General features: G+C 51.9%; 1 protein-coding gene across 10 annotated transcripts in view; it reads right to left on the bottom strand.

The window, feature by feature from the left end:
- The window catches only part of GAS8 (growth arrest specific 8), a 29,331-nt gene extending 7,364 nt beyond the window's left edge, over window positions 1-21,967 (bottom strand). Inside the window, exons 1-9 of one of the 10 annotated variants that reach the window (XM_063700421.1) lie at window positions 21,831-21,967; window positions 13,807-13,893; window positions 10,083-10,280; window positions 8,105-8,311; window positions 5,306-5,360; window positions 4,401-4,606; window positions 3,588-3,755; window positions 3,138-3,224; window positions 500-709 (exon numbers count right to left, since the gene is read on the bottom strand). In XM_063700421.1, the coding sequence (XP_063556491.1) occupies window positions 500-709; window positions 3,138-3,224; window positions 3,588-3,755; window positions 4,401-4,606; window positions 5,306-5,360; window positions 8,105-8,311; window positions 10,083-10,280; window positions 13,807-13,821 (1,146 nt within the window). In that variant the 5' untranslated portion in view covers window positions 13,822-13,893; window positions 21,831-21,967. Of the gene's footprint in view, window positions 1-499; window positions 710-3,137; window positions 3,225-3,587; window positions 3,756-4,400; window positions 4,607-5,305; window positions 5,361-8,104; window positions 8,312-10,082; window positions 10,404-11,892; window positions 14,219-18,880; window positions 21,658-21,830 lie in introns of those variants that run through there. The other 9 variants (XM_063700420.1, XM_063700423.1, XM_063700422.1 and 6 more) reach the window with 9 other exon arrangements.
- Window positions 21,968-22,040: the final 73 nt, after the last annotated feature.

Genomic DNA, 22,040 nt, shown 5'->3' with positions numbered 1-22,040 from the left:
TGAGAGCTCAGGAAGTACAACCATCCTCCAGGCCTGTGTCTGGGTCTGTTATCACCAACAGAGGAGCTCAGGCCCACACTGATTCCAAGAGTGGCTTTTCCACTCCCAAGGCCATCCTCAGCCTGCACTCAGATGACTAGAGCCTCACGTGCTCCGATGAGCCAAGCCTGAGAACTGGAGTGGGCAGAGGCTCAGAGGTTAGGAGGCACCATGAGGTCACAAAGGGGCAAGGGAAGATCCAAGAGAGACTTGAGCAGAACTGATCAGAAGAGGCCGCCGGCGCAGAAGGTGAAGGAGGGGCCGCCGGCGCAGGCGGTGAGAGGCATCCATGCCTACGGCACCCCCGCTCTGTTCTCAGGCCACAGGAAACCCATGAATGCCCCTCCCCAGTGGCCGACCGAGGGGTCTCTGTGCCCATCCGAGGAGCAGCACAGAACTGAAGACTCTTGCCACAGGGATGAGGCCGCCCACTGGGGCCAGGAGCCTGTCTAGGGCCTACCTCCAGCTCGCGGGACACCAGCGTCAGGGCTGCAGGGTCCAGGTTAGAGGCAGCCAGGACCTCGTTGAACTGCACCTCCTTCTTCTCCACAGCGGCGCTCAGAGCCTGCAGCTTGCGTTCTAGCACGAGGTTCTTGAACCCTGTCTTCTGCTGCACCTCCTGGATGGCTGCAGTGAACTTCCGGTAGAGCTCGTCCCGCTCCTGCTGCACCTGTAGGGACAGCGCTGGGGGTGGGCGATGAGGCCCCTCACCTGGGGACATCTCGCTGGGAAGATGCTGCCTCCCACCTCTGCACCTGCCTGGAACACGCTGCCTCCCAGCAGTGCCCACTCCCACAGCACCGGGGTCAGTGTGTTGTCCACACTGCCTGCGCCCTGGCCCTTTATAGAGCCGTCCACACAGTGGAAGGCAGGAGGAACACATCAGCATAAGCCCTTCTCTCAGGAAGGTGTCTCTGGAAGCCATAAGTGAGCTGGTAGGAGCTGAAGCAGCCCCACCCTGAAAGCTGCTTCATGGGTGGCCGAGGCCGGTCTTGCCCGAGTGAGGGCTGTGGGCTCAGGTGAGATTTGAGATCCAGGGCATCCAGCAGGCCGAGCTTGCAGGTGGGGCCCCTTGGAGGATATGCTCCCTTGGCCAGCCCCAGATCCTGGCATCACATGTGGTGCCCCACAAATGGTGGATCTGGAGCACGGCCTTGGAGCCAGCTGCCTGCCAGCCAGTAAAACTGTTCTCTTTTATCTCCTAATTCTTCTACTTATTAATTGTGCATTCTAAAAAAATCTAGACTTTGTTGAAGACTATAAAAAAGTGAACACCCTGAGCAGCGTGTGGTGGCTCACGCCTGTAATCCCAGCACTTTGGGAGGGTGAGGTGGGTGGATCGCCTGAGGTCAGGAGTTCGAGACCAGCCTGGCCAACAGAGTGAAACCCCGTCTCTATCAGAAATACCAAACATTAGCCGGGCGTGGTGGCAGGCGCCTGTAATCTCAGCTACTCGGGAGGCCGAGGCAGGAGTATCACTTGAACCCAGGAGGTGGAGGTTGCAGTGAGCCAAGATCGTGCCATTGTACTCCAGCCTGGGCAACAAGAGCGAAACTCCATCTCAAAAATAAATAAATAAATAAATAAATAACTGCCTTGGTCTCTAAATTTTGCTGACAAATTTGAGCTCTCGGTTCTCTAGAAGAGACACCAACTTGGACACTGTCAGGAACCACATTCAAATGGAAGAAAATATGGCAGAAAACAAGGCTCCAACCCAGGCATGTCTCTGCTGTCCTCTTCCCAATAATGTCCACCTCAAAACCCACAGGGAGAAGGAAGGGCCCCTTGTCTAACACAGCAGTCTCAGGATCTCACTGACTACTTTGCAGGTGCCCTTCCCTTAGGTGTCAAGAGTTGGCACAGCCTAGCAATGCACGTCGTGCAGGACCTGAGGTGTCTCTGAAGGTGGGGCTAGATCTGACAGACAGATGGGATATTTCTGAGAAGCGAATCCCACTACAACCGTTTGTGTTCAAAAATTTCAATTAGGTTAGAGAACAAAACAGCACATATAACTGCGGCTCAAGATAAGATGCCCTGGCCCCGCACACCACAGACAAAGCCTTGAGGGCCCCATGCTGCAGGGATTGGTCCTTGGCCAAAACTTTGAAACTGAACAGAGGCAAGGAGTGTCTTTGAGGGACAGAGACAGGACCGAGCACCCCTACCACTCACTGCAAATCTTGGAAGTGCCCACGAAATGAGATGTTTTCCACCCAGTCACTTCTGCAAAGGTTTAAACCTGTCAGATCTGGTGCAGGTGAGGATGGAAACGGCCCCTCCACACCCTGGCAGGTGTGTGACTCAGAGCAGCCCTCTGGACAGACGATCAGGGTCCTCAGAACAGACCTCTCAGACTCAACAATCCCACTGCTAGGAACTGGCTTTCCTAAGAAGCAATCTCACACAAGTGCACAAAGACAAATTTAAAAGGATTGAGGCAGCAATGCTTATAGCAGCAGAGGATTAGAAACAGAGGGGAGTCGGCTAAATGATCAAACGTTCACAAAACGCAGCACCAAGCGGCTGTGAAAAGGATGAGACCGCTTCCTACGTGCAGCCTAATACACTGTGAGATTAAAAAGCAAATTGTGCTTATGGCCTGATCCCGTGTTCGTAACATACAAAGTCACATCCACACTAGAGCATGCAGGAAACCTGGAAGGGAGCTCATAAAACTCGCCAGTGTGAGGACCAGCACTGAGCAGCCGGAGACTCATCTTCACTTACACTTAAGAGCCTCCCTCATGTGCTTTCAGAGGTGAGCTCTCAAGGGGACGAAAGTCATGTGTGATCCGTTCCCCATGAGACCCCAGGCCTTCTGCAGAATATACATGCAGAACAGGCCACAGGTTTTTGCCTCTTAGAAGCTGCGGAATGAGTTACAGGGAACAGGGCCTCCAGCTTCAGAACCCGGAAACCTGGCCAAGGCATCTGAAGCTGGTCCAGGGGCCACAAGGAGAGCCCCGTCCCTGGCTAGCAGGGGTGCCATCCCCACTGCAGGGCCAGCCTAGTGCCCGCTCACCTTGGTGAACTTGGTGAACCGTTGCTCTAACACCCACCCCCAACTGCAGGGCCAGCCTGGTGCCGCTCACCTTGGTGAATCGCTGCTCTAACACTTCATGCTCCCACTGCAGGTCTTTCAGCTCTTTCTCCGTGACTTTCAAACGGGCTTTTGTGCACTGGAGGAAAAACAGGGAGTAGGGGACAGAAAGTATTCAAGATTCACAGTCATCCAAGAAACACGGGCTCCTGGGAGATGGCAAGGCCAAAAATAATCGCCAGAAAGACCTGGTTCCAGGACACAAGCAGCTGAGTCCCACCAAGGCCAGTCGGTAGCACGCGGTGAAGATGAGGGCCTTGTCTCCAAAACACCCCCAGACTTTACTTTCCCCAGGAGAACACGAGGCAGAGAAAGGAGAAATGCAGGCCTCCCCCATCTCCCTTCCTGCCCTAAGGGCCAAGCCCCTCCCTGTGATGCTCCTCCCTCCTGAGCCTAGGCAAGCTCATGCCAAGGAGGGAGAGGAATCCAGCGGGAAACTCACAAGCAGGATCTGCTTGTCCCTCTCGTAGTTTGCGAGCTGTTTCTGCATCTCGCTCATCTCCTCCCGAGCCTTCTGGAGAGGGTCTGCCAGGCGCTTGTTCTGCACAGACACCTCTGCCATCTCCCTCTCCAGGTGGCCCTCCTTCTTCCGCATGTCCTCCATCTGCTCCTGCAGGCACAAGCACAGGCCCGGCAGGGGCTCAGCAGGCAGAACCAAAGGGGCTGTGGCCTGCATGGTGAGAGCTGGGTGCTCTCCTGCCCATCACCAGATGCTGCCAGCCTCAGGCATGCTGGCACCTAGACCTCTTTTATGTATAAACAGTATTTCTGCAGCTTCAACTTATTCTGAGTTTTCTGGGAATGCAGCTTCCATGAAGACTGAAGGACTACATTTTGTCCAAGATTCCACCAAGGGCCGTTATCTACTGTAGAAAATCCTGTCACTGCCAGCATGCAGTGACGAAGACACCTATCCACCTGTCGCAGGCAGTGACTATGACACCTATCCACTCCAGCCACATCATGGCCCTCACTGCGGTTCCATCTGAGCTTTTACAAACCAGAACACACTTTATTACTTCCCCCTCTGCACTATGGTGAGGGCAATATCCCGACTGCTTTTAACAATAGGTAGAGATAGGTTATGTTATTTAGGAATTTCAATTAAGGATATGAGAGGGGCATTGTCAAATAATCTTATAAAAAGTGTTGGGTGTGTTGGGGTGGAGAGCTGGGGTGTGGATCCCCAGGACTCTGCAGCCCACATTCTAGAACAGGCAGAGTGTGTCTCCCCAGCCCAGCCCACGCACAGCACCTTGAGGGAGTTGATGAGGGCCAGGTTGTTGAGGGTGATGTCCTTGTAGTAGTTCTTAATGTCGGTGAAGGCCTCCTCGTGGCGCTGCATCAGCGTGTGGATCTGGCCGTTCTTCCTCTCCTCCACTTCGTGGAGCTCAGTCTTTCTCCGCAAGTCGAGCTCGTCCCTCAGCATCTTCATCTTCTTATCATACTTGGCCTCAATTTCTGAAAGGCAGCAGCAAACAGCAGCTTAGCAGAGGAAGACGTGGTGCCCCTGCGGCTACAGGACATGGAGGCTGTAAACGGGCCCAAAACGCCCACTGTGGTCAGAACAGCCTTGCAGGCAAAAGCTCTGCAAGAGAAGAACAAAGGGGTTTAGACTGAGTTTATCTGCTGATGCTCACACTCAGCACACACACCACTGTCGGCCTGCCTTTGCCAGTGACAGGCATTGCTAATCGCTCCCTGCACTGGGGGTGCCAACAGCCGAATGTCAGCTGACCCCAGTGAGCAGTAACCGAGGCCTGTGTGGCCACCCAGCCACAGACTATCAGCCTTTATTAGTAAAACACACAGACTTCTGAAATTGGAGCCTTCTCAGACCAGGAGCCATGGAGAAGACTATTTTAAGAATGCTGCCCACGGCACTGAATAGCTACCACCTGCTGATAACTACTGATTTTAGCTAGGAGTGGGAATGTGTGTGGTAATCACAGCCTCCCAAACTCACATGGAAATAGGTTGTTCTGGGATTCTGAGTGGGTCCACTGGCCTTGGAAACTTCCACATTCTTTCTCTTGCATGCCTGGGCTGTTTTAATCCAGTTTTTGCTCCCTGAGTTAACAAGCTCTGGAGGTAAATTCCTCTCTGATGGGGCGGGGGGGTGTCTCTGGCACCTACACAATGAGCACACGGGAAACTGACCTCGAACTTGCCTCTCAAAATCATTCCGCATCCTGGTGATCTCCTCGGTGTGTTTCTGCACAGGGAGAAGAGGCCATTACTACACAGCCGGACACAGAGGGAAGCCCGCTCCCTTCAGGCTGACCCTGTTCCTCATGGTTTTGGTCACCTCCATATTCCCTAACTCACCTCCCTCAACTAAAGTCACCTCTAAGCTTGAGAGAGAACATGAACAGACGTCGTGAGCACTGAACCCGCTTGGTTCCATCGCCAAACCATCCCACAGCCTGAAGAGCAGCAGCCACATCCACACAGAGCTGTGGGATCTTTCCAGGTGCCGTGTGTAGCTTCCAACCTGCTGCACTGCTGCCTGAAGCAGCATATTAAAAGGATTCATTCCTGTCATCCCAGCACGCTGGAGGCCAAGGCAGGAGGATCACTTGAGGTCAAGAGTTCACGGGCAGCCTAAGCAACATAGCAAGATCTTCTACAGAAAATTTAAAGATTGCCGGGCACAGTGGCTCACGCCTGTAATCCCAGCACTTTGGGAGGCCGAGGTGGACAGACCACCTGAGGTCGGGAGTTTAAGACCAGCCTGACCAACATGGAGAAACCCCGTCTCTACTAAAAATACAAAATTAGCCGGGCATGGTGGCACATGCCTGTAATCCCAGCTAGTCGAGAGGCTGAGGCAGGAGAATCGCTTGAACCCGGGAGGCGGAGGTTGTGGTGAACTGAGATTGTGCCACTGCACTCCAGCCTGGGCAACAAGAGCAAAACTCCATCTCAAAAAAAAAAAAAAAAAAAAAAAAGATTAGGTGGGTGTGGTGGCTCATATCTATAGTTCCAGCTACTTGGGAGGCTAAGGCAGAAGGATCGCTTGAGACTAGAAGTTCGAGGCTGCAGTGAGCTATGATTGTACCATTGCACTGCAGCCTGGGAGACAGAGTGAGACCTCATCTCTAAAAATAAATAAATATATATTTTAATGAACAATTATTATATATTTAAATAAACATTACATATTTAAAATTTGCATAAAAAACAAATTATTTTTAAAGCAGTAATTTTTCTTTTTTTTGAGACAGACTCTCACACTGTTGCCCAGGCTGGAGTGCAGTGGCACAATCTCGGCTCACCGCAACCTCCGTCTCCCAGGTTCAAGTGATTCTTCTGCCTCAGCGTCCCGAGTAGCTGGGATTATAGGTGCCCGCCACCACGCCCGGCTAATTTTTGTATTTTTAGTAGAGACGGGGTTTCACCACGTTGGTCAGGCTGGTCTCAAACTCCTGACCTCGTGATCCACCCTCCTCGGCCTCCCAAAGTGCTGGGATTACAGGTGTGAGCCACCGCGCCCGGCCTAAAGCCATATTTTTACCCAACAGGAAACTCTGATTATGCAACAATACCATATCCAGGACCTGGGTTAAGAGCAGCTAATTTTGGAGGGTTCAAGACTTCGGCACTCTCAGGCTTTGCTGCGAAGTCAGCAACGTCACCAAGTTTCTTCCAGATTCAGTGGAGGCTGGACTGCTTCCAGGCGTGAGGCAAATGTGTTCAGAAAGTCTCCTCAACCCAGCAGCCAGGAAGAACCTTAGTCAGACACATCTCTCCTCTGCCCAAGTTCTCAGAGGGCAACAGACCACCAGGGTCAAAGTCCCAGTCCTCACCACGGCTTTCGAGGTGGACGAGCTCTGACCCGTCTCCAGTCCTCACCACGGCTTTCGAGGCGGACGAGCTCTGACCCGTCTCCAGTCCCCACCATGGCTTTCGAGGTGGACGAGCTCTGACCCTCTCCCACAGTCTCCTCCTGGTCACTCTGAGCTTTCCCACTGACCCATCCCGTCTCCCAGCTGGTCAACTGCTTGTACAAAACCGCACCCCACCTCTCCCCACTTCGATCCTTCTATGGCACTCTTCCCCACCAGATGCTCTGTTGTATCTGGCACGTTTATTTTGTCTTCCAACTCACCTGTTGTCTCTCCTTTCTAGACCAACAGCCCCAGTCGGGCAGGCGTTTTGTCAGAGATCAGATCAGGACCTAGCAGCTAACGGACACTCAGCACATGATCTCTTTCCTTTTTGTTTTGTCTCACTCTGTCACCTAGGCTGGAATGCAGTGGCACAATCCTAGCTCACCACAGCCTTGAATTCCTGAGCTCAAGGGATCCTCCCGCCTCAGCCTCCCAAGTAGCTGAAACTATCGGCATGTGCCACTACACCAGCTAATTTTTTTTTTAAATTTTTTAGACATGGGGTTCAACTATTTCACCCAAGCTAGTCTCAAACTATTGGCCTCAACCACTTCTCCCACCTGACCCTCCCAAGTGCTGGGATTTTGGGTGTGAGCCACTGAACCAGGTGCACAGATGAATTTTAATGGTGCCCTGGAAACCCCCAGCCTCAAAAGTAAAAATCAGACCAGCTTGTGTGACAAACTGTCACAGTGCCCAGGAGTCAACACACTGGATATTTTAATGGTTGGTTTGCATTCTACTAAATGCATATGATGCTATTCCCTAGGAAAAGTCTCTGGGTGTCAGGTGTCAGCAGCACATGAAAGATCCTAAGCTGGATTTTTTTCTTCGGTGACGTCAATTTTTTGCTCAGGTCTGAGACAGAATTGTGTACTTGGTCCCAAAATGGGGTTTGTTTGGATGCATGCTTTAAAAAAATTTTTTTCAACAAATTGCAAAAATGCAGAAAGTCTTATGCAAAAATATGAATTCCCAGTTGCTGTTCAATAAACAGGAGTTCATGCAGCACTAGGCTTGCCGTCCCAACAACCTGTCAGCCTCCAGGTGCCCCCGCCACACCTACCAGCCGCAGGTTCTTCACCACCACCTCATTGGCCAGCTCCTGCTCCTTGAGCTCCACCTTCAGTGCCCGCATGTCCTTGCGCAGCACACCCTCCTGTGTGCGGTGCTCTTTCTGTGCCAGCTTCATGACTACGGTGCCCTCAGCCTTCATCTCTGTCAGGTTGTTCTGGTGCTCATATAGCAGGTGCTTCACTTTCTGCTTGTACACCTGCAGGGCAATGGGAGTACCATCTGCTCACCTGCACCACACCTGTACCACACCTGCACCACACCTCCTCACCTTTCCGTACCTGTACACACCTGGTCACCCATAGCACACCTGTACCATGCCTCCTCACCTGTCTGTACCTGTACACACCTGGTCACCTGTACCACACCTCCTCACCTGTCCATACCTGTACACACCTGGTCACCCATACTACACCTATACCACACCTCCTCACCTGTCCGTACGTGTACACACCTGGTCACCTGTACCACACCTCCTCACCTGTCCATACCTGTACACACCTGGTCACCCACACCACACCTGTACCACACCTCCTCACCTGTCCATACTGGTACACACCTGGTCACCTGTACACCTTCTCACCTGTCCGTACCTGTACACACCTGCTCACCTGCACCACACCTGTACCACACCTCCTCACCTGTACAGACCTGTACACACCTGGTCACCTGCACCACACCTCCTCACCTGTCTGTACCTGTACACACCTGGTCACCTGTACCACACCTTCTCACCTGTCCGTACCTGTATGCACCTGCTCACCTGCACCACACCTGTACCACACCTCCTCACTTGTACATACCTGTACACACCTGGTCACCTGTACCACACCTCCTCACCTGCATATTCCTGTACACACCTCCTCACCTGTACATACGTATACACTCCTGCTCACCTGCACCACACCTGTACCACATCTCCTCACCTGTCTGTACCTGTTCATACCTGGTCACCTGCACCACACCTATACCACACCTCCTCACCTGCACATTCCTGTACATACCTGGTCACCTGCACCACACCTGTACCATACCTCCTCACCTGTACATATCTGTACACTCCTGCTCACCTACACCACACCTGTACCACATCTCCTCACCTGTCTGTACCTGTACATACCTGGTCACCTGCACCACACCTGTACCACACCTCCTCACCTGTCCATACCTGTACACACCTGGTCACCTGTACCACACCTCCTCACTTGTACATTCCTGTATACACCTGATCACCTGCACCATACCAGTAACACACCTCACCTGTACATACCTGTACCCCCCTGCTCACCTGCACCACACCTGTACCACACCTTCTCACCTGTCCATACCTATATACACCTGGTAACCTGTACACCTCCTCACCTGTAAATTCCCGTACACACCTGGTCACCTGCACTACACCTGTACTACACCTCCTCACCTGTACATACCTGTAGACACCTGGTCACTTGCACCTACCTGCTCACCTGCACACACCTCCCCACCTGCACATACCTGCCCCACGTGCTCACCTCCCCACACCTCACCTGCACATACCTCCCCAGCTGGCCATGCCTCCTCACCTGCACACACATGCTCACTTGCATCCACCTGCTCACTTGCATGCCTCACCTTTACACAGCTACACATGCCTGTTCACCTATGCAAACCTGTACACTTGAGGCACAGAGCAGGACACCAAGGCTGGGAGGTGAGGTGCATCCCCAGCTCATGGGGTATTAAGTGGCAGAGCTGAGTTGCAAACAGGCCAGTCTGCCCCCAGAGCCCATATTCCTTCCATGTTGTGGAGGCAGCATTTTAAACCCTCAGAACCTGCAGGGTCTCTCCCTCAGGCTTTTATAAAAAACACCTTTAAGGCTGTGACTCCCAAAGCCAAGAACAGAAAATGTCCCACCCGCACCCTCACTGGATCCAGCTCCTCCGGGGCTGTGTGGTGACCAGGTGAGCACGTGCAGGCTAGCCCCACTCACCTTGATCTCCACCTGGTGCCTCTCCTCGGCTTCTTCCATCTCCCGGTCTTTGTTCCGCAGCTCAGCCTTCTTCTCCTCCAGCTGCCTCCGTGTGATCTCCCAGAAGGTGTGGATCTTGTCCCGCTCCAGCTGGAAGTAGTTTCGTTCCTCCCGCTCGCGGTCCAGCTCCTCCCGGATGCGGCTGACATGCTCCTCCACCTGGCCAGGTGCAGTGGGTCAGGTGAGGCACTGAGCAGGGGCCCATGCACGGCAACGGGGCGTGTGGCCGGAGAAAGGCAAGGAAGAAAGAGGGAGGACTCAACTTCACCTAAAAATAAACAGCTGAATGTAAAAAGTTAAAATATAAGGCTAGGAAGCTCCGGAGACAGAATGCATTTAGCAGGTGGCAGAATTCTCTTCAATTTGGCCAATAATCATAAAATAACTAGATCCTTTCGTCCATTCCTGAGAACTGATGCCTAAAAAATTTCTCAAAAGAAATATAAGAGCATCTTGCTCAAAGATATTACCCACACCATTATTACAACAGCAAAAATATCAAAAAGGAAATAATCTAAGACCAGTTTAAACAGGAAAATAAGCGAGGCGCGGTGGCTCTCACCTGCAACCCCAGCACTCTGGGAGGCTGAGGTGGAAGGATTCCTCGTGCCCAGGAGCTGAAGACCAGCTTGGGCAACACAGCAAGACCCCATCTCTGCAAAAACTTTTTTTCATTAACCAGGCATGATGGCACGCTCCTATAGTCTCAGCTACTGGGAGAGCTGAGGTGGGAGGGTCACTCAAGCTCAGGGGGTTGAGGCTGCGGTTAGTTATGATCATGCCACTACACTCCAGCCTGGGTGACAGAGTGAGATTCTGTCTCAAAAAATACACAAACAGCCAGGCATGGTGGCTCCCACCACTTTGGGAGGATCTTTTGAGCCCCAGAGTTGACCAGCCTAGGCAACATGGCAAAACCCTGTCTCTACAAAAAAAAAAAAAATTAGCCAGGAGTGGTGGCACATGCCTATAGTCCCAGCTACTCAGAAGACTGAGGTAGGAGGATCGTTTGGACCTGGGAAGTCAAGGCTGCAGTGAGCCGTGATCACACCGCTGCACTCCACCTGGGTGACAGAGCAGGACCCTGTCTCTAAACAATAAATAAATAAATATGGAAATGGTTGAAAAATTAGAGTATATCAACTAGGGGAAATATCACATTAACCCAAAAAAAATATGCAAATGATGTAGCAGCATTTAAACAAATTCATATCATAATGCTAAATGAAAAAAAATTCACCTTTAAAGATATAATGTTAAGCAAAAAATATACAAAACCAGTAGACTCCAAAACCTCAAGAGGGTTCAATTGCGAATCTGCAAATAGGTTAAAAAAAAATGTAGGACAGGCTTCCAGCTTTCTCGGGAGCTCATTTCCCTTAAGAATCAGTTACTGCCAGGCGCGGTGGCTCACACCTGTAATCCCAGCACTTTGGGAGGCAGAGACAGGCAGATCATGAGGTCAGGAGATCGAGGCCATCCTGGCTAACACGGTGAAACCTCGTCTCTACTAAAAATACAAAAAAATTAGCCAGGCGTGGTGGCGGGCACCTGCAGTCCCAGCTACTGGGCAGCCCGAAGCAGCAGGATGGTGTGAACCCAGGAGGCGGAGCTTGCAGTGAGCCGAGGTCGCGCCACCGCACTCCAGCCTGGGCCACACAGCGAGATTCCGTCAGAATCAGTTACTTTTCGGGCACAGCCCCAGGCCACTTACTGTGAGCCTTTTTCTTTCTCAACACCACATTCCCCACAGGGAAAACACATTTCTCACCTCAAAAGAAGACAAGACAACGAGCCATCAAGGAGCAGCAGCAGGAGGGGTTCTGAGCCGAGGATGCCGGGCGGACATGAGGGAGACACGCACCCCCGAATCCAACCAGTGCCTCGGCACAACGACAAATGTCTTCACGTCACAGACCTTTAGTGGCTCCTGGGCAGAGCCTGAACCAGGGCTCCTGACTGGTCTGTTTGGCTGACATGGTGTTGAGATTTTGCCATCACTCAATATTCAGATTTCTTATAAATATCCAGATTTCCAGCTTCTCTTGGAAAATCAGAAAAAACAGCACTGAACTCCTAGGCCCACAGGGCACTCCCCAGTGAACGGATGAAACTGTCCTCTGCTGCGGGGCAGGAGTCTCCAGGTCACCCCCGTCCCTCCCCACCTGCCTGGACCCTGAAGAAGCCTTCTGAGTCTGTGGCTCAACGTGCGATGTGCAGTGCAAGGGCCTGCCCCGTAGCCTGCCCCGCAGGCTGCCCCGTAGCCTGCCCCGCAGGCTCCATGGCCACTGCCCCACAAGGCCTGTCTCCACAGGAATGGGAAGCGCACAGGGAGACGGGCAGCAGCTCACATGCGGGGACAACGCAGTGTTCAATCCATTCTCCACCCAGCAGCTCCAGACATCTTTCCAGAACACAAACCTGACCCCATCACCTCTCTGCTTAGCCACTGGCTTAAACTGCCAGTGGTTTGCCTGCATGTAAAATAAAGCCACTCTTTACCATTGTTCAAGGACCTCTGCCTAGCTCCACCTTCAGGTCATGTGACTCTTTCAGTCTCCTTCGTATTGATTTTTTATCTTACAACTATCAAAAGAAGGTAAGATTTATTAACAATAACACAGAGTTGACACAGCCCTCATGTCCCATGTCAGGTGCTCACAGGCAGTCGTCCATGAGGGCAGAGGCCAGAGGGTGCACCGTGCTTGCCACACACTGCCGTCTCCAGGACCCTTTTAGGTAAAACTGTAATTATGTAATTATGTTCTGTAGCCCTTAACTACATCCAAATGAAGAAGAGACTTAAACTAACTCCTACAAAGAAACTATAAAAACATCACCTCCTCCCCAAAATAAGCAACAAGAAAAAGGCAGCCCTGATGCTGTTACTCCTTGTTGGGACTTTTATCAAAAACAATGAATGATTGGCCACGCGTGGTGGCTCATGCCTGTAATCCCAGCACTTCGGGAGGCCGAGGCGAGCGGATCACGAGGTCAGGAGATCGAGACCATCCTGGCTAACACGGTGAAACCCCGTCTCTACTAAAAATACAAAAAAAAAAATTAGCCGGGCGTAGTGGCAGGTGCCTGTAGTCCCAGCTACTAGGGAGGCTGAGGCAGGAGAATGGTGTGAACCCGGGAGGCGGAGCTTGCAGTGAGCCGAGATCGCGCCACTGCACTCCAGACTGGGCGACAGAGTGAGACTCCGTCTCAAAAAAAAAACAAAACAAAACAATGAATGATTAATCAGATTCAGATGTGATTTGAAGTAAATCATCCTTCTTTTAAAAACTTCCTTTTTGACATAATGTTTAATGGTAAATAAAATAAAGGAGAATGCTACATACGTGTTCTACGATAAGTCTATACACATCAGGTGCAAAAAAAGGGTAAGATTGAAAGAGAATACACGAAATTAAAAACACTTTTAGATCAGAAAAACATGTCCTTCCACATCCCTACCACCCTGTTACAAAGCTCTTTCACAGGCTGCACTACCTTTCTGAAAAGACATGGTGCAGCCGAAAGCTTTGCCGCTGATGGGAATTATGGGCCACGCGGGGGGCGTGTTCTGGCTTGGACAGAAGGGTGGATCCACATGGCAAGATGGACACACGGCGCAGGCACCCTGCGTGGTGCCCGCCCACGCCCACCCGGGGACTGGGCCACAGCCCGCTCTGCTCACCTGCTCCTTGCTCATGTCCTCTGGAGCGAGCCCATCGACAATCGGGGTGCCTTTGGCTTTGCCTTTCTTCCCTTTCTTTTTGGGTGCCTTTGGTGGAAATAATGGGGTAAGAGAGACTCTAACAGCTTCCCCTTCTTGGCTGGCTCTGATTTGCTCCCAGGGACATTTGACAGAGAAGGTTCTGGAACCTCTCTCCCTTCTGCTCACCTGGAGCACATCGTTGCCCTGAGTGTTCCCACCCTTAACCACACACACATCCTGTTGTTGCATTTGGAGAAGCACAAAGGAGAAACCTTCCTTTTGAGAAGGAGAACATTCCTTCTAGAAAAGAGAGGAGCCGGGCGCGGCGGCTCACGCCTGTGATCCCAGCACTTTGGGAGGCCGAGGTGGGCGGATCACGAGGTCAGGAGATCGAGACCATCCTGGCTAACACAGTGAAACCCCGTCTCTACTAAAAATACAAAAAAAAAATTAGCCGGGCGTGGTGGCGGGCGCCTGTAGTCCCAGCTACTCGGGAGGCTGAGGCAGGAGAATGGCTTGAACCTGGGACGCGGAGTTTGCAGTGAGCCGAGATCACACCACTGCACTCCAGCCAGGACGACAGAGTGAGATTCCATCTCAAAAAAAAAAAAAAAAAGACAGGAAACCTAGCCAGGCGTGCTGGTGTGTGCCTATAGTCCCAGTTACTCGGGAGGCTGAGGCAGAAGAATCGCTTGAACCCGGGAGGCAGAGGCTGCAGTGAGCCAAGATCCCACCATTGCACTCCAGCCTGGGCAACAAAGTGAGACTCCATCTCAAAAAGCAAATTGTAACTTAAAAAAAGAAAAGAGAGGGAACCCATTCCAAACCCACTCATTCCTTGGTATACGGTGACCAGGCGCAGTGGCTCACACGTGTCATCCCAGCACTTTGGGAGGCCAAGGCAGGAGGATCACTTGAGCCTAGAAGTTTAAGGCTGCAGTGAGCTATGGTGCACCACTGCACTCCAGCCTGGGCAGTAGAACGAGACCCCATCTCCAAAAACTAAGAGAGGGGGAACCCATTCCAAACCCACTCACTCCTTGGTAAAACTAAAGACCTCTGCTGTGGATGCAAAACAGAGGAAAGACCCTCAATACCACACTGCCAAATGTTACTATGCTGGCGGCAACATTGGTGACCACCATGGAAAAGACCTGCAAGGCACCATTCAGTAAGCGTAGGGAGAAATGCCTCCATAACCACGATCGGTTGTGACAACCACAAGTTTCCTTTCTTCCAAAGAGAAACTTCCTTCAGAGAAGCCTGGTCAAGAAAGCTTGGGCAGACAGCACCCACCAAGAGAGCCCTGTAAATGGGCTGCCAGACGGAACTGCACATGGCGTCGTGCATGGTTTTAGCAACTTTGACAAGGTTGGGAGAGAACCTTCTAACCCCACCTCCTTGTGGAAGTTGCTGAAACCACGCATGACACCGGGAGCAGTTCTGTCTGGCCACCCATTTACAGGGCGTTCAAGCAGATGACAAATTTCCACATCCTATCCTGCTGACTTTGCTACTCCCAACAGTCTTCAGCCCATGCTTTTCTGTGTCTACATGTCTCGGTAACCTTTTTTAAAGACAAAGTCTTGCTCTGTCGCCCAAGCTGGAGTGCAGTAGTGTGATCACATAGCTCACTGCAGACTCCAATTCCTGGGCTCAACTGATACTCCCACCTCGGCCTCCCAAGGAGCTGGGACCACAGGAGTTCATTGCTGCTGTGCCCAGCTACGTAACGTTTTTAAAATTACAAATTTCATGTGGAAATTTTATTTATTTTTTAAAAACATTAAAACCTAAATCCATTTATCCTTTTTTTTTTTTTTTTTTTTGAGATGGAGTCTCCCTCGTCGTCCAGGCTGCCTTGGCTCACTGCAACCTCCACCTCTTGGGTTCAAACAATTCTCCTGCCTCAGCCTCCACGAGGAGCTGGGACTACAGGTGCCCACCACCACGCCTGGCTTATTTTTTTTTGTATTTTAGTAGAGACGAGGTTTCACCATGTTGGCCAGGCTGGTCTTGAACTCTCTTTTTTTTTTTTTTTTTTTTTTTTGAGACAGAGTCTTGCTCTGTTGCCCAGGCTGGAGTGCAATGGTGCGATCTCAGCTCACTGCAACCTCCGCCTCCCGGGTTCAAGCCATTCTCCTGCCTCAGCCTCCTGAGTAGCTGGGATTACAGGTGCCCACCACCACATCCGGCTAATTTTTTGTATTTTTAGTAGAGACGGGGTTTCACTATGTTGGCCAGGCTGGACTCGAACTCCTGACCCGTGATCTGCCCGCCTCAGCCTCCCAAAGAGCCGGGATTACAGGCATAAGCCACCGTGCCCGGCCGGCTGGTCTTGAACTCTTCACCTCATGTAATGCGCCCGCCTCAACCTCCCAAAGTGCTGGGATGACAGGCGTGAGCCACCGCGACTGGCCCATTTATCTTCATTTATGTTTCATTTAGTCCTGAATGAAAACATTAGGTGGAGCCAGGCACAGTGGCTCACACCTGTAATCCCAGCGCTTTGGGAGGCTGAGGCGGGTGGATCACTTGAGGTCAGCAGTTCAAGACCAGCCTGGCCAACATGGTGAAACCCTGTCTCTACTAAAAATACAAAAAAATTAGCCAGGCGTGGTGGCGGGCACCTGTAGTCCCAGGTACTCGGGAGGCCGAGGCATGAGAATCGCTTGAACCCAGGTGGCGGAGGTTGCAGTGAGCCAAGATCATGCCACTGCACTCCAGCCTGGGTGACAGGGTAAGACTCTACCTCAAAAAAAAAAGAGAGAGAAAATATTATGTGGAAATTTTAGAAAACACTGATGAGAAGAAAACAGAAATATCACCCATATTCCTTGGTCCAAGGATCCAACAGACCAAGGCCCATATTCCCACAACCTAATAGAAACAGAAGTAGTTTGGTTGTGTTTAGTGTCTGCTGTTGTATTTGCTGTTGCATTTTTTTGTTTTTTGTTTTTGTTTTTTTTGAGATGGAGTCTTGCTCTGTCACCCAGGCTGGAGTGCAGTGGTGCAATCCTGGCTCACTGCAACTGGAACAGGAATTAAAATAAATTAAAAAGTGTGTAAGCAGAAACTCAGTTGTATACAAGAAAACCCAACTCCCCCTGAAAAAGACAAAGAGCTGGAGTCCTTTAAAAATTAACTGCCTGTTTTTCTGCGGCTAGTGAGCCTTGTCTCTCCTCCCTTCCCAGGCATTGTGAAGACCCTGATTCTGTAGCTGTGCAGCTGCAAGGTCACTAGGCAGATAAACTCAAGTCGCAAAACATGTTTTTCCTTAAAAAGTAAGAAATGATGTAACGCATGTTTCAACTGAACAACTGCCTTTATTTCTCACATCTGAAGCATGCTTCCCCCTGCACAGATCTCCCTCTGCCCCACGAAAAGCTTAAAAGGTAACTTAAACTCTTTGTTCAGGGCTCAGTCCTTTGGATTTTAATCTGACTGGGCCGGTGCACCTAAATAATTAATAAATATCCTCCTGAACCCCATTGGTCTCTCTGATTCCTTAAAAATCCCACTACACAACCTCTACCTTCCAGGTTCAAGCAGTTCTCCTGCCTCAGCCTCCCAAGTAGCTGGGACTATAGGTGCGCACCACCACACCCGGCTTTGTGTGTGTGTGTGTGTGTGTGTGTGTGTATTTTTAGTAAAGACAGGGTTTCACCATGTTGGCCAGGCTGGTCTCCAACTCCTGACCTCAAGTGATCCACCTACCTTGGACTCCTAAAGTGCTGGGTTTACAGGCGTCAGCCACTACACCGTGCTTTTTTTTTTTTTTTTTTTTTTTTTTTTTTTAAGAGACTTGTTGCCAGGCTGGAGTGCGGTGGTGCGATCTCGGCTCGCTGCAACCTCCGCCTCCCAGGTCCAAGTGATTCTCCTGCCTCAGCCTCCCGAGTAGCTGGAACTACAGGCACACGCCACCACACCCAGCTAATTTTTGTATTTTTAATAGATACGGATTTTCACCATGTTGGCCAGGATGGTCTGGATCTCCTGACCTCATGATCCGCCTGCCTCGGCCTCCCAAAGTGATGGGATTACAGGCGTGAGCCACCGCGCCCAGACTCCTGGCCTAGTTTGGTAGTTTCTTTCACAGTCGGTTTTCAGAAGACCCTTCCTGGGTCAGAAAACCCATCTACTTAAATTTAATTCGTAATGTACTGCTCTCTTTTTAATCCCTCCCTCCAAGAAGGCTACCTCATCACAAAGCCCTGAAGGCCGTGGAGGAAGGTTCAGCATTACTTAGCATTTGGGACCTTCACAGCCAGCTGCAGGGACTTGGTGGGGCTCCCAGAGCCCTCCTCCCCCCACCAGCTGAAACCCACCCTGCCACACCTGCCCAGAAATTGAGTTACTGACAATTCCTGTACCACAAAGGGAGAGCCCTTTACAAGAGAAAGACAGAGATGGAGCTGATGAGGCCACGAGCTCCGCCTTCCTCTTCTCGGTCTGGGCCTGACTCCTGCCAGGCTTTCCAAGTAAACAGTGGTTCCTGTACCCCACGGTTGTGCCCTGGGCACTCCAAGGGCACTGGACCTGTCCAGGCCTCTTTGGTGTAGAGGGATCTCTAGCCACTCTGGTGTGCCCCAGGCTCTCCATCCGGGACCCCAAAGGTCTTAGGGTAATTCCTGCCTCCGGCTCTGTTCCATGGGGACCTTGGTGCTCTGCAAAGCCTCGTGAGCTGAAACCCTAGGTCCCAGGGATCCAACAGACCGAGTCTCCCATTCCAGGATGAGAGTCCCCTTGACGCATGTTCACTCTTCTGGGGACCGTGCGCCGCCGACCCCGGGCCCTGGGCGTTCTATGACCACCCCTGTGAGCACAGGGTTCTGGACAGCGCAGGTCTCAGTCCCGAGTGCGGGCAGGCCCCGGGGCCAGGAGCATCCTGAGTTTGCCCACGGAGACCCCCACAAGAGCACCGAGCTCTCAATTCCAGAAACCCAGCGCTCCAGGCCTCCCCTTCCCAGGGTCTCTGTGTACCGAGGCCTCCCTGCCCCGAGGTCTCCAGGCCCCTGCCGAGGACCTCAGCCCCGCTCCCGCCCCTGCTCACCATGACGCCAGCGGACAGGCCCAGCGGCGACTCCGGGAGCAGTGCGCCCGCCCCCGGAAGCCACGCCGTTTCCCGGCAACCGCTGGGCGATGCCGCGATAAGTCACAAGATCCTCGCGAGACTCCGCCGGGCAGCAGCCCTGCCAAAGGCGGGAGTGCGTCCCTAGAGACGGGCGTCCGGAAGGAACCCGGTTGTGAAAGTTGGGAAAATGTCGCCTGCAGCCCAGAAGCCTTTCGCTGCAGGACATGTTTTGCTTATTGCTGGAACCTAAGCTCCATGAGGGGGAACCGTTCACTTCTATCCTTCAGCGCCTAGAACAGCACACAGCACGTGCTCAGTAAAGATGTGCTGATGAAGGACCATTGAATGAATGATCAATCAGCCACCCAAGGCTCTGAAACATTACCCAAATGAGATTCACATCTGGGCAAAGACTCTATCCCCTGGGCCTCACTCACCCCACCCGCCCACCTTTGAAGGGCCCTCCCAGCTGCTGCGCTGGTGGGTTTACACACACCTCAAAAACGCAGAAATCGGAAAGAAAAATATGTTCCAGTTTAGTTCCAAATGTTTGAAATCAGGAAGTATTCCTTTCACAAAAATAAACTGCTCTTCCTGAAGAGGCCTCCTCCCCCAGTCCTCACGGATGAAAAGAAACCAGAGGCTTCCCGACAGGCCCTGCAGAAAACAGTTGCCACTTTCCTTTTCTAACTAATCTCTTGTTCTGAAAACTGCTTGCCATTTTACAATTTCTAAAATGAATCTGCCATCCGCGAAACCACCCTGTTACCTACATACAACCATCTATGTCACCCAGAAAGCTGAGTTTGTCATAAACAGGTGCTTCTTTTTTTTTTTTTTTTGGAGACAGGGTCTCCTTCTGTCGCCTAGGCTGTGATCACAACTCACTGCAGCCTCGACCTCCTGGGCTCAAGCAATCCTCCCACCTCAGCCTCCTGAGAAGCCGGGACTACAGGTGTGAGACACCATACCCAGCTTTTTTTTTAAAGTTTTTAAAAGAGACGGGATCTTGCTTTATTGCCCAGAGTGGTCTCAAACTCCTGGCCTCAAGTGATCCTCCTGCCTCGGCCTCCCAAAGCGCTGGGAGCACGTGAGCCCCACGCCCAGCCCTAAGCTCTCATCTTTAACATCTTCTTAAAAAGTGGTCATCTACTTGGGAGGTTGAGGTGGGAGAATCGTTTGAGCCCTGGAGGTGGAGGTTGCAGTGAGCCAAGATCACACCACTTCACTCCAGCCTAGGTAACAGAATGAGACCTGAGACCCCATCTCAAAAAAAAAATAAAAGGTCTTGTAGCAGACCTTGTTCTCCCATGTGTCTGGGGATGAAGAGTACAGAATCCATGCTCGTAGAAAGTTGTGCTGGGGGCAAAGTGTGAGAAATGAAAGAAGGCCTGGTGGACCTAGGTCTTCCTGTCCAGCTGGGGGAGGAAGTTGCCACATGAGCTGGGTTTGCTCAGGCCTCAGGCACCCACACAGTGGTGGGAATCTGAGAACCACTGTGATGAGAGACTTCCTGTTTGCCCACCCAAGTCCCGATTGTTCTTGGAGAGGAGCAGCCAGTTGGAAGAACTGCATTGGCTCAGCTTGCACAAAGCCGTGATTTATTTATGGTAAGCCCCGAGGCCTCTGTGAAGTCTGGCTGGTCACTGTGCCTGGGCAACCAGGAGCCAGCATCACTGTGCCAGACTCCCTTGGCCTGAGAGGGGCCTCCTCCCCCTGGGACAGGGTGGTCAGACAGTGACGCTGGAGAGCACAGTGGGGGTAATTATTATAATTTAACACTTACTTCACAAAACCAATATGCTAGCAGCTTCATGCTGATTGGCTTTTTGCTTCAGAAGTCTGGATGAGCGTGCTGAATTAAATAGCTGTATTAACAATAATTCCTTTCAGCAAAAAGGGCAAGAATAGGAGGGTTAGCTCAGGATAGCCTAGACAGGGTACTCATTTTTCACAAGCTAAGAGCAAGCCTGGTCTGTCGGTGTGGGCTGCAGAGATGAATCATTCAGGGAGCCCTGAATTGCGGCTCCCTGGGATCCCGACAGGGCCCACTGCGACCTGTTCTTTTCATACTGAATTCGAGTTCAGATTTTTAGAAAAGAGCCTTTTCTTCACATATGTGGCTTAAGATACTTGCATTCAGTGTCAAGCTGTGCAGCTCAGAAACCCAGATAAATGGCATCTGAGTTTCCTGCAAAATCCCAGAGCAAATGTTAATACAAACAAACCGACTGCCCTCTGTCTGATGTCTGATGCTTCCTGCCACCCACTATCCACCAGGTAAACCGCCTCAGGCCACTGCATCAACTCAGTGAAGGCCTGGATGTTGGGTTAACAAGAGTGTTTATGAAGACTAGACTTTTTCTTTTCTTTTCTTTTTTTTTTTTTTTTTGAGACATACAATCATAGCTCACTGCAGCCTTGGACTCCTGAGCTCAAGCTGTCCTCCCACCTCAGCCTCCCAAAGGGCTGGGATTACAGGCATGAGTCAATGCTCCTGCAAATGGACTTTCTTTGAGAGATAAATACTGAAGTACTTACAAATGCAATGATCTAATGTGTATATAATTTGCTTCAAAATGACCCAGCAGTGGAGGGAAGTGAATGAGGACAGACAAGCAGTGGCCCAGGCCATGAGCTGGTAATCGCTGAATCTGGGCGATAGGTACATGCGGGTCAGTTTCATCGAAACTGCCTTGGCGCTCTCTGCAGCCCGGGCCCGCCGCCCTCTCCTTACCTCCCATCCCCCATCCCGCCCCTTCCAGCCTCCCAAATACACACCCTCGCCCCCACCCACCCCCCGCGTTAATTCACACCATCCAGGGCGCTCTGTGAGTCTGTCATTACCCAGCCCGAGTCAGGCCCCTCCTGTGCCCCTCGCCAGCCCCGAGGGGCGCCCGCAGACAATCGGCGCCCCACACGCAAGTACCTGGAAGAGAACAAGAGGACGCAAGCGGCCGCGGCCGCCAAGTGAGTGCGCAGGAGCCCCGGACGCCCGGCCGGGGTCGGGAGGTCGCAGCCAGGTCCCGCTGGTGTCCGCGGCGGGGCGCGGCCCGCGAGGGAAGGGTCAGCGGGGGAGGGGTCCGCTGGGCCAGGGGCCAGCAGGGGGCGCGCGCGGGCCGGGGCGGGGCCGCACCTG

This window comes from Gorilla gorilla, chromosome 18, assembly GCF_029281585.2.
Source record: "Gorilla gorilla gorilla isolate KB3781 chromosome 18, NHGRI_mGorGor1-v2.1_pri, whole genome shotgun sequence".
Lineage (NCBI taxonomy): Eukaryota > Metazoa > Chordata > Mammalia > Primates > Hominidae > Gorilla > Gorilla gorilla.
Note: the sequence above shows the minus strand (reverse complement) of the source record. Positions and strands in the feature narration are given on the sequence as shown.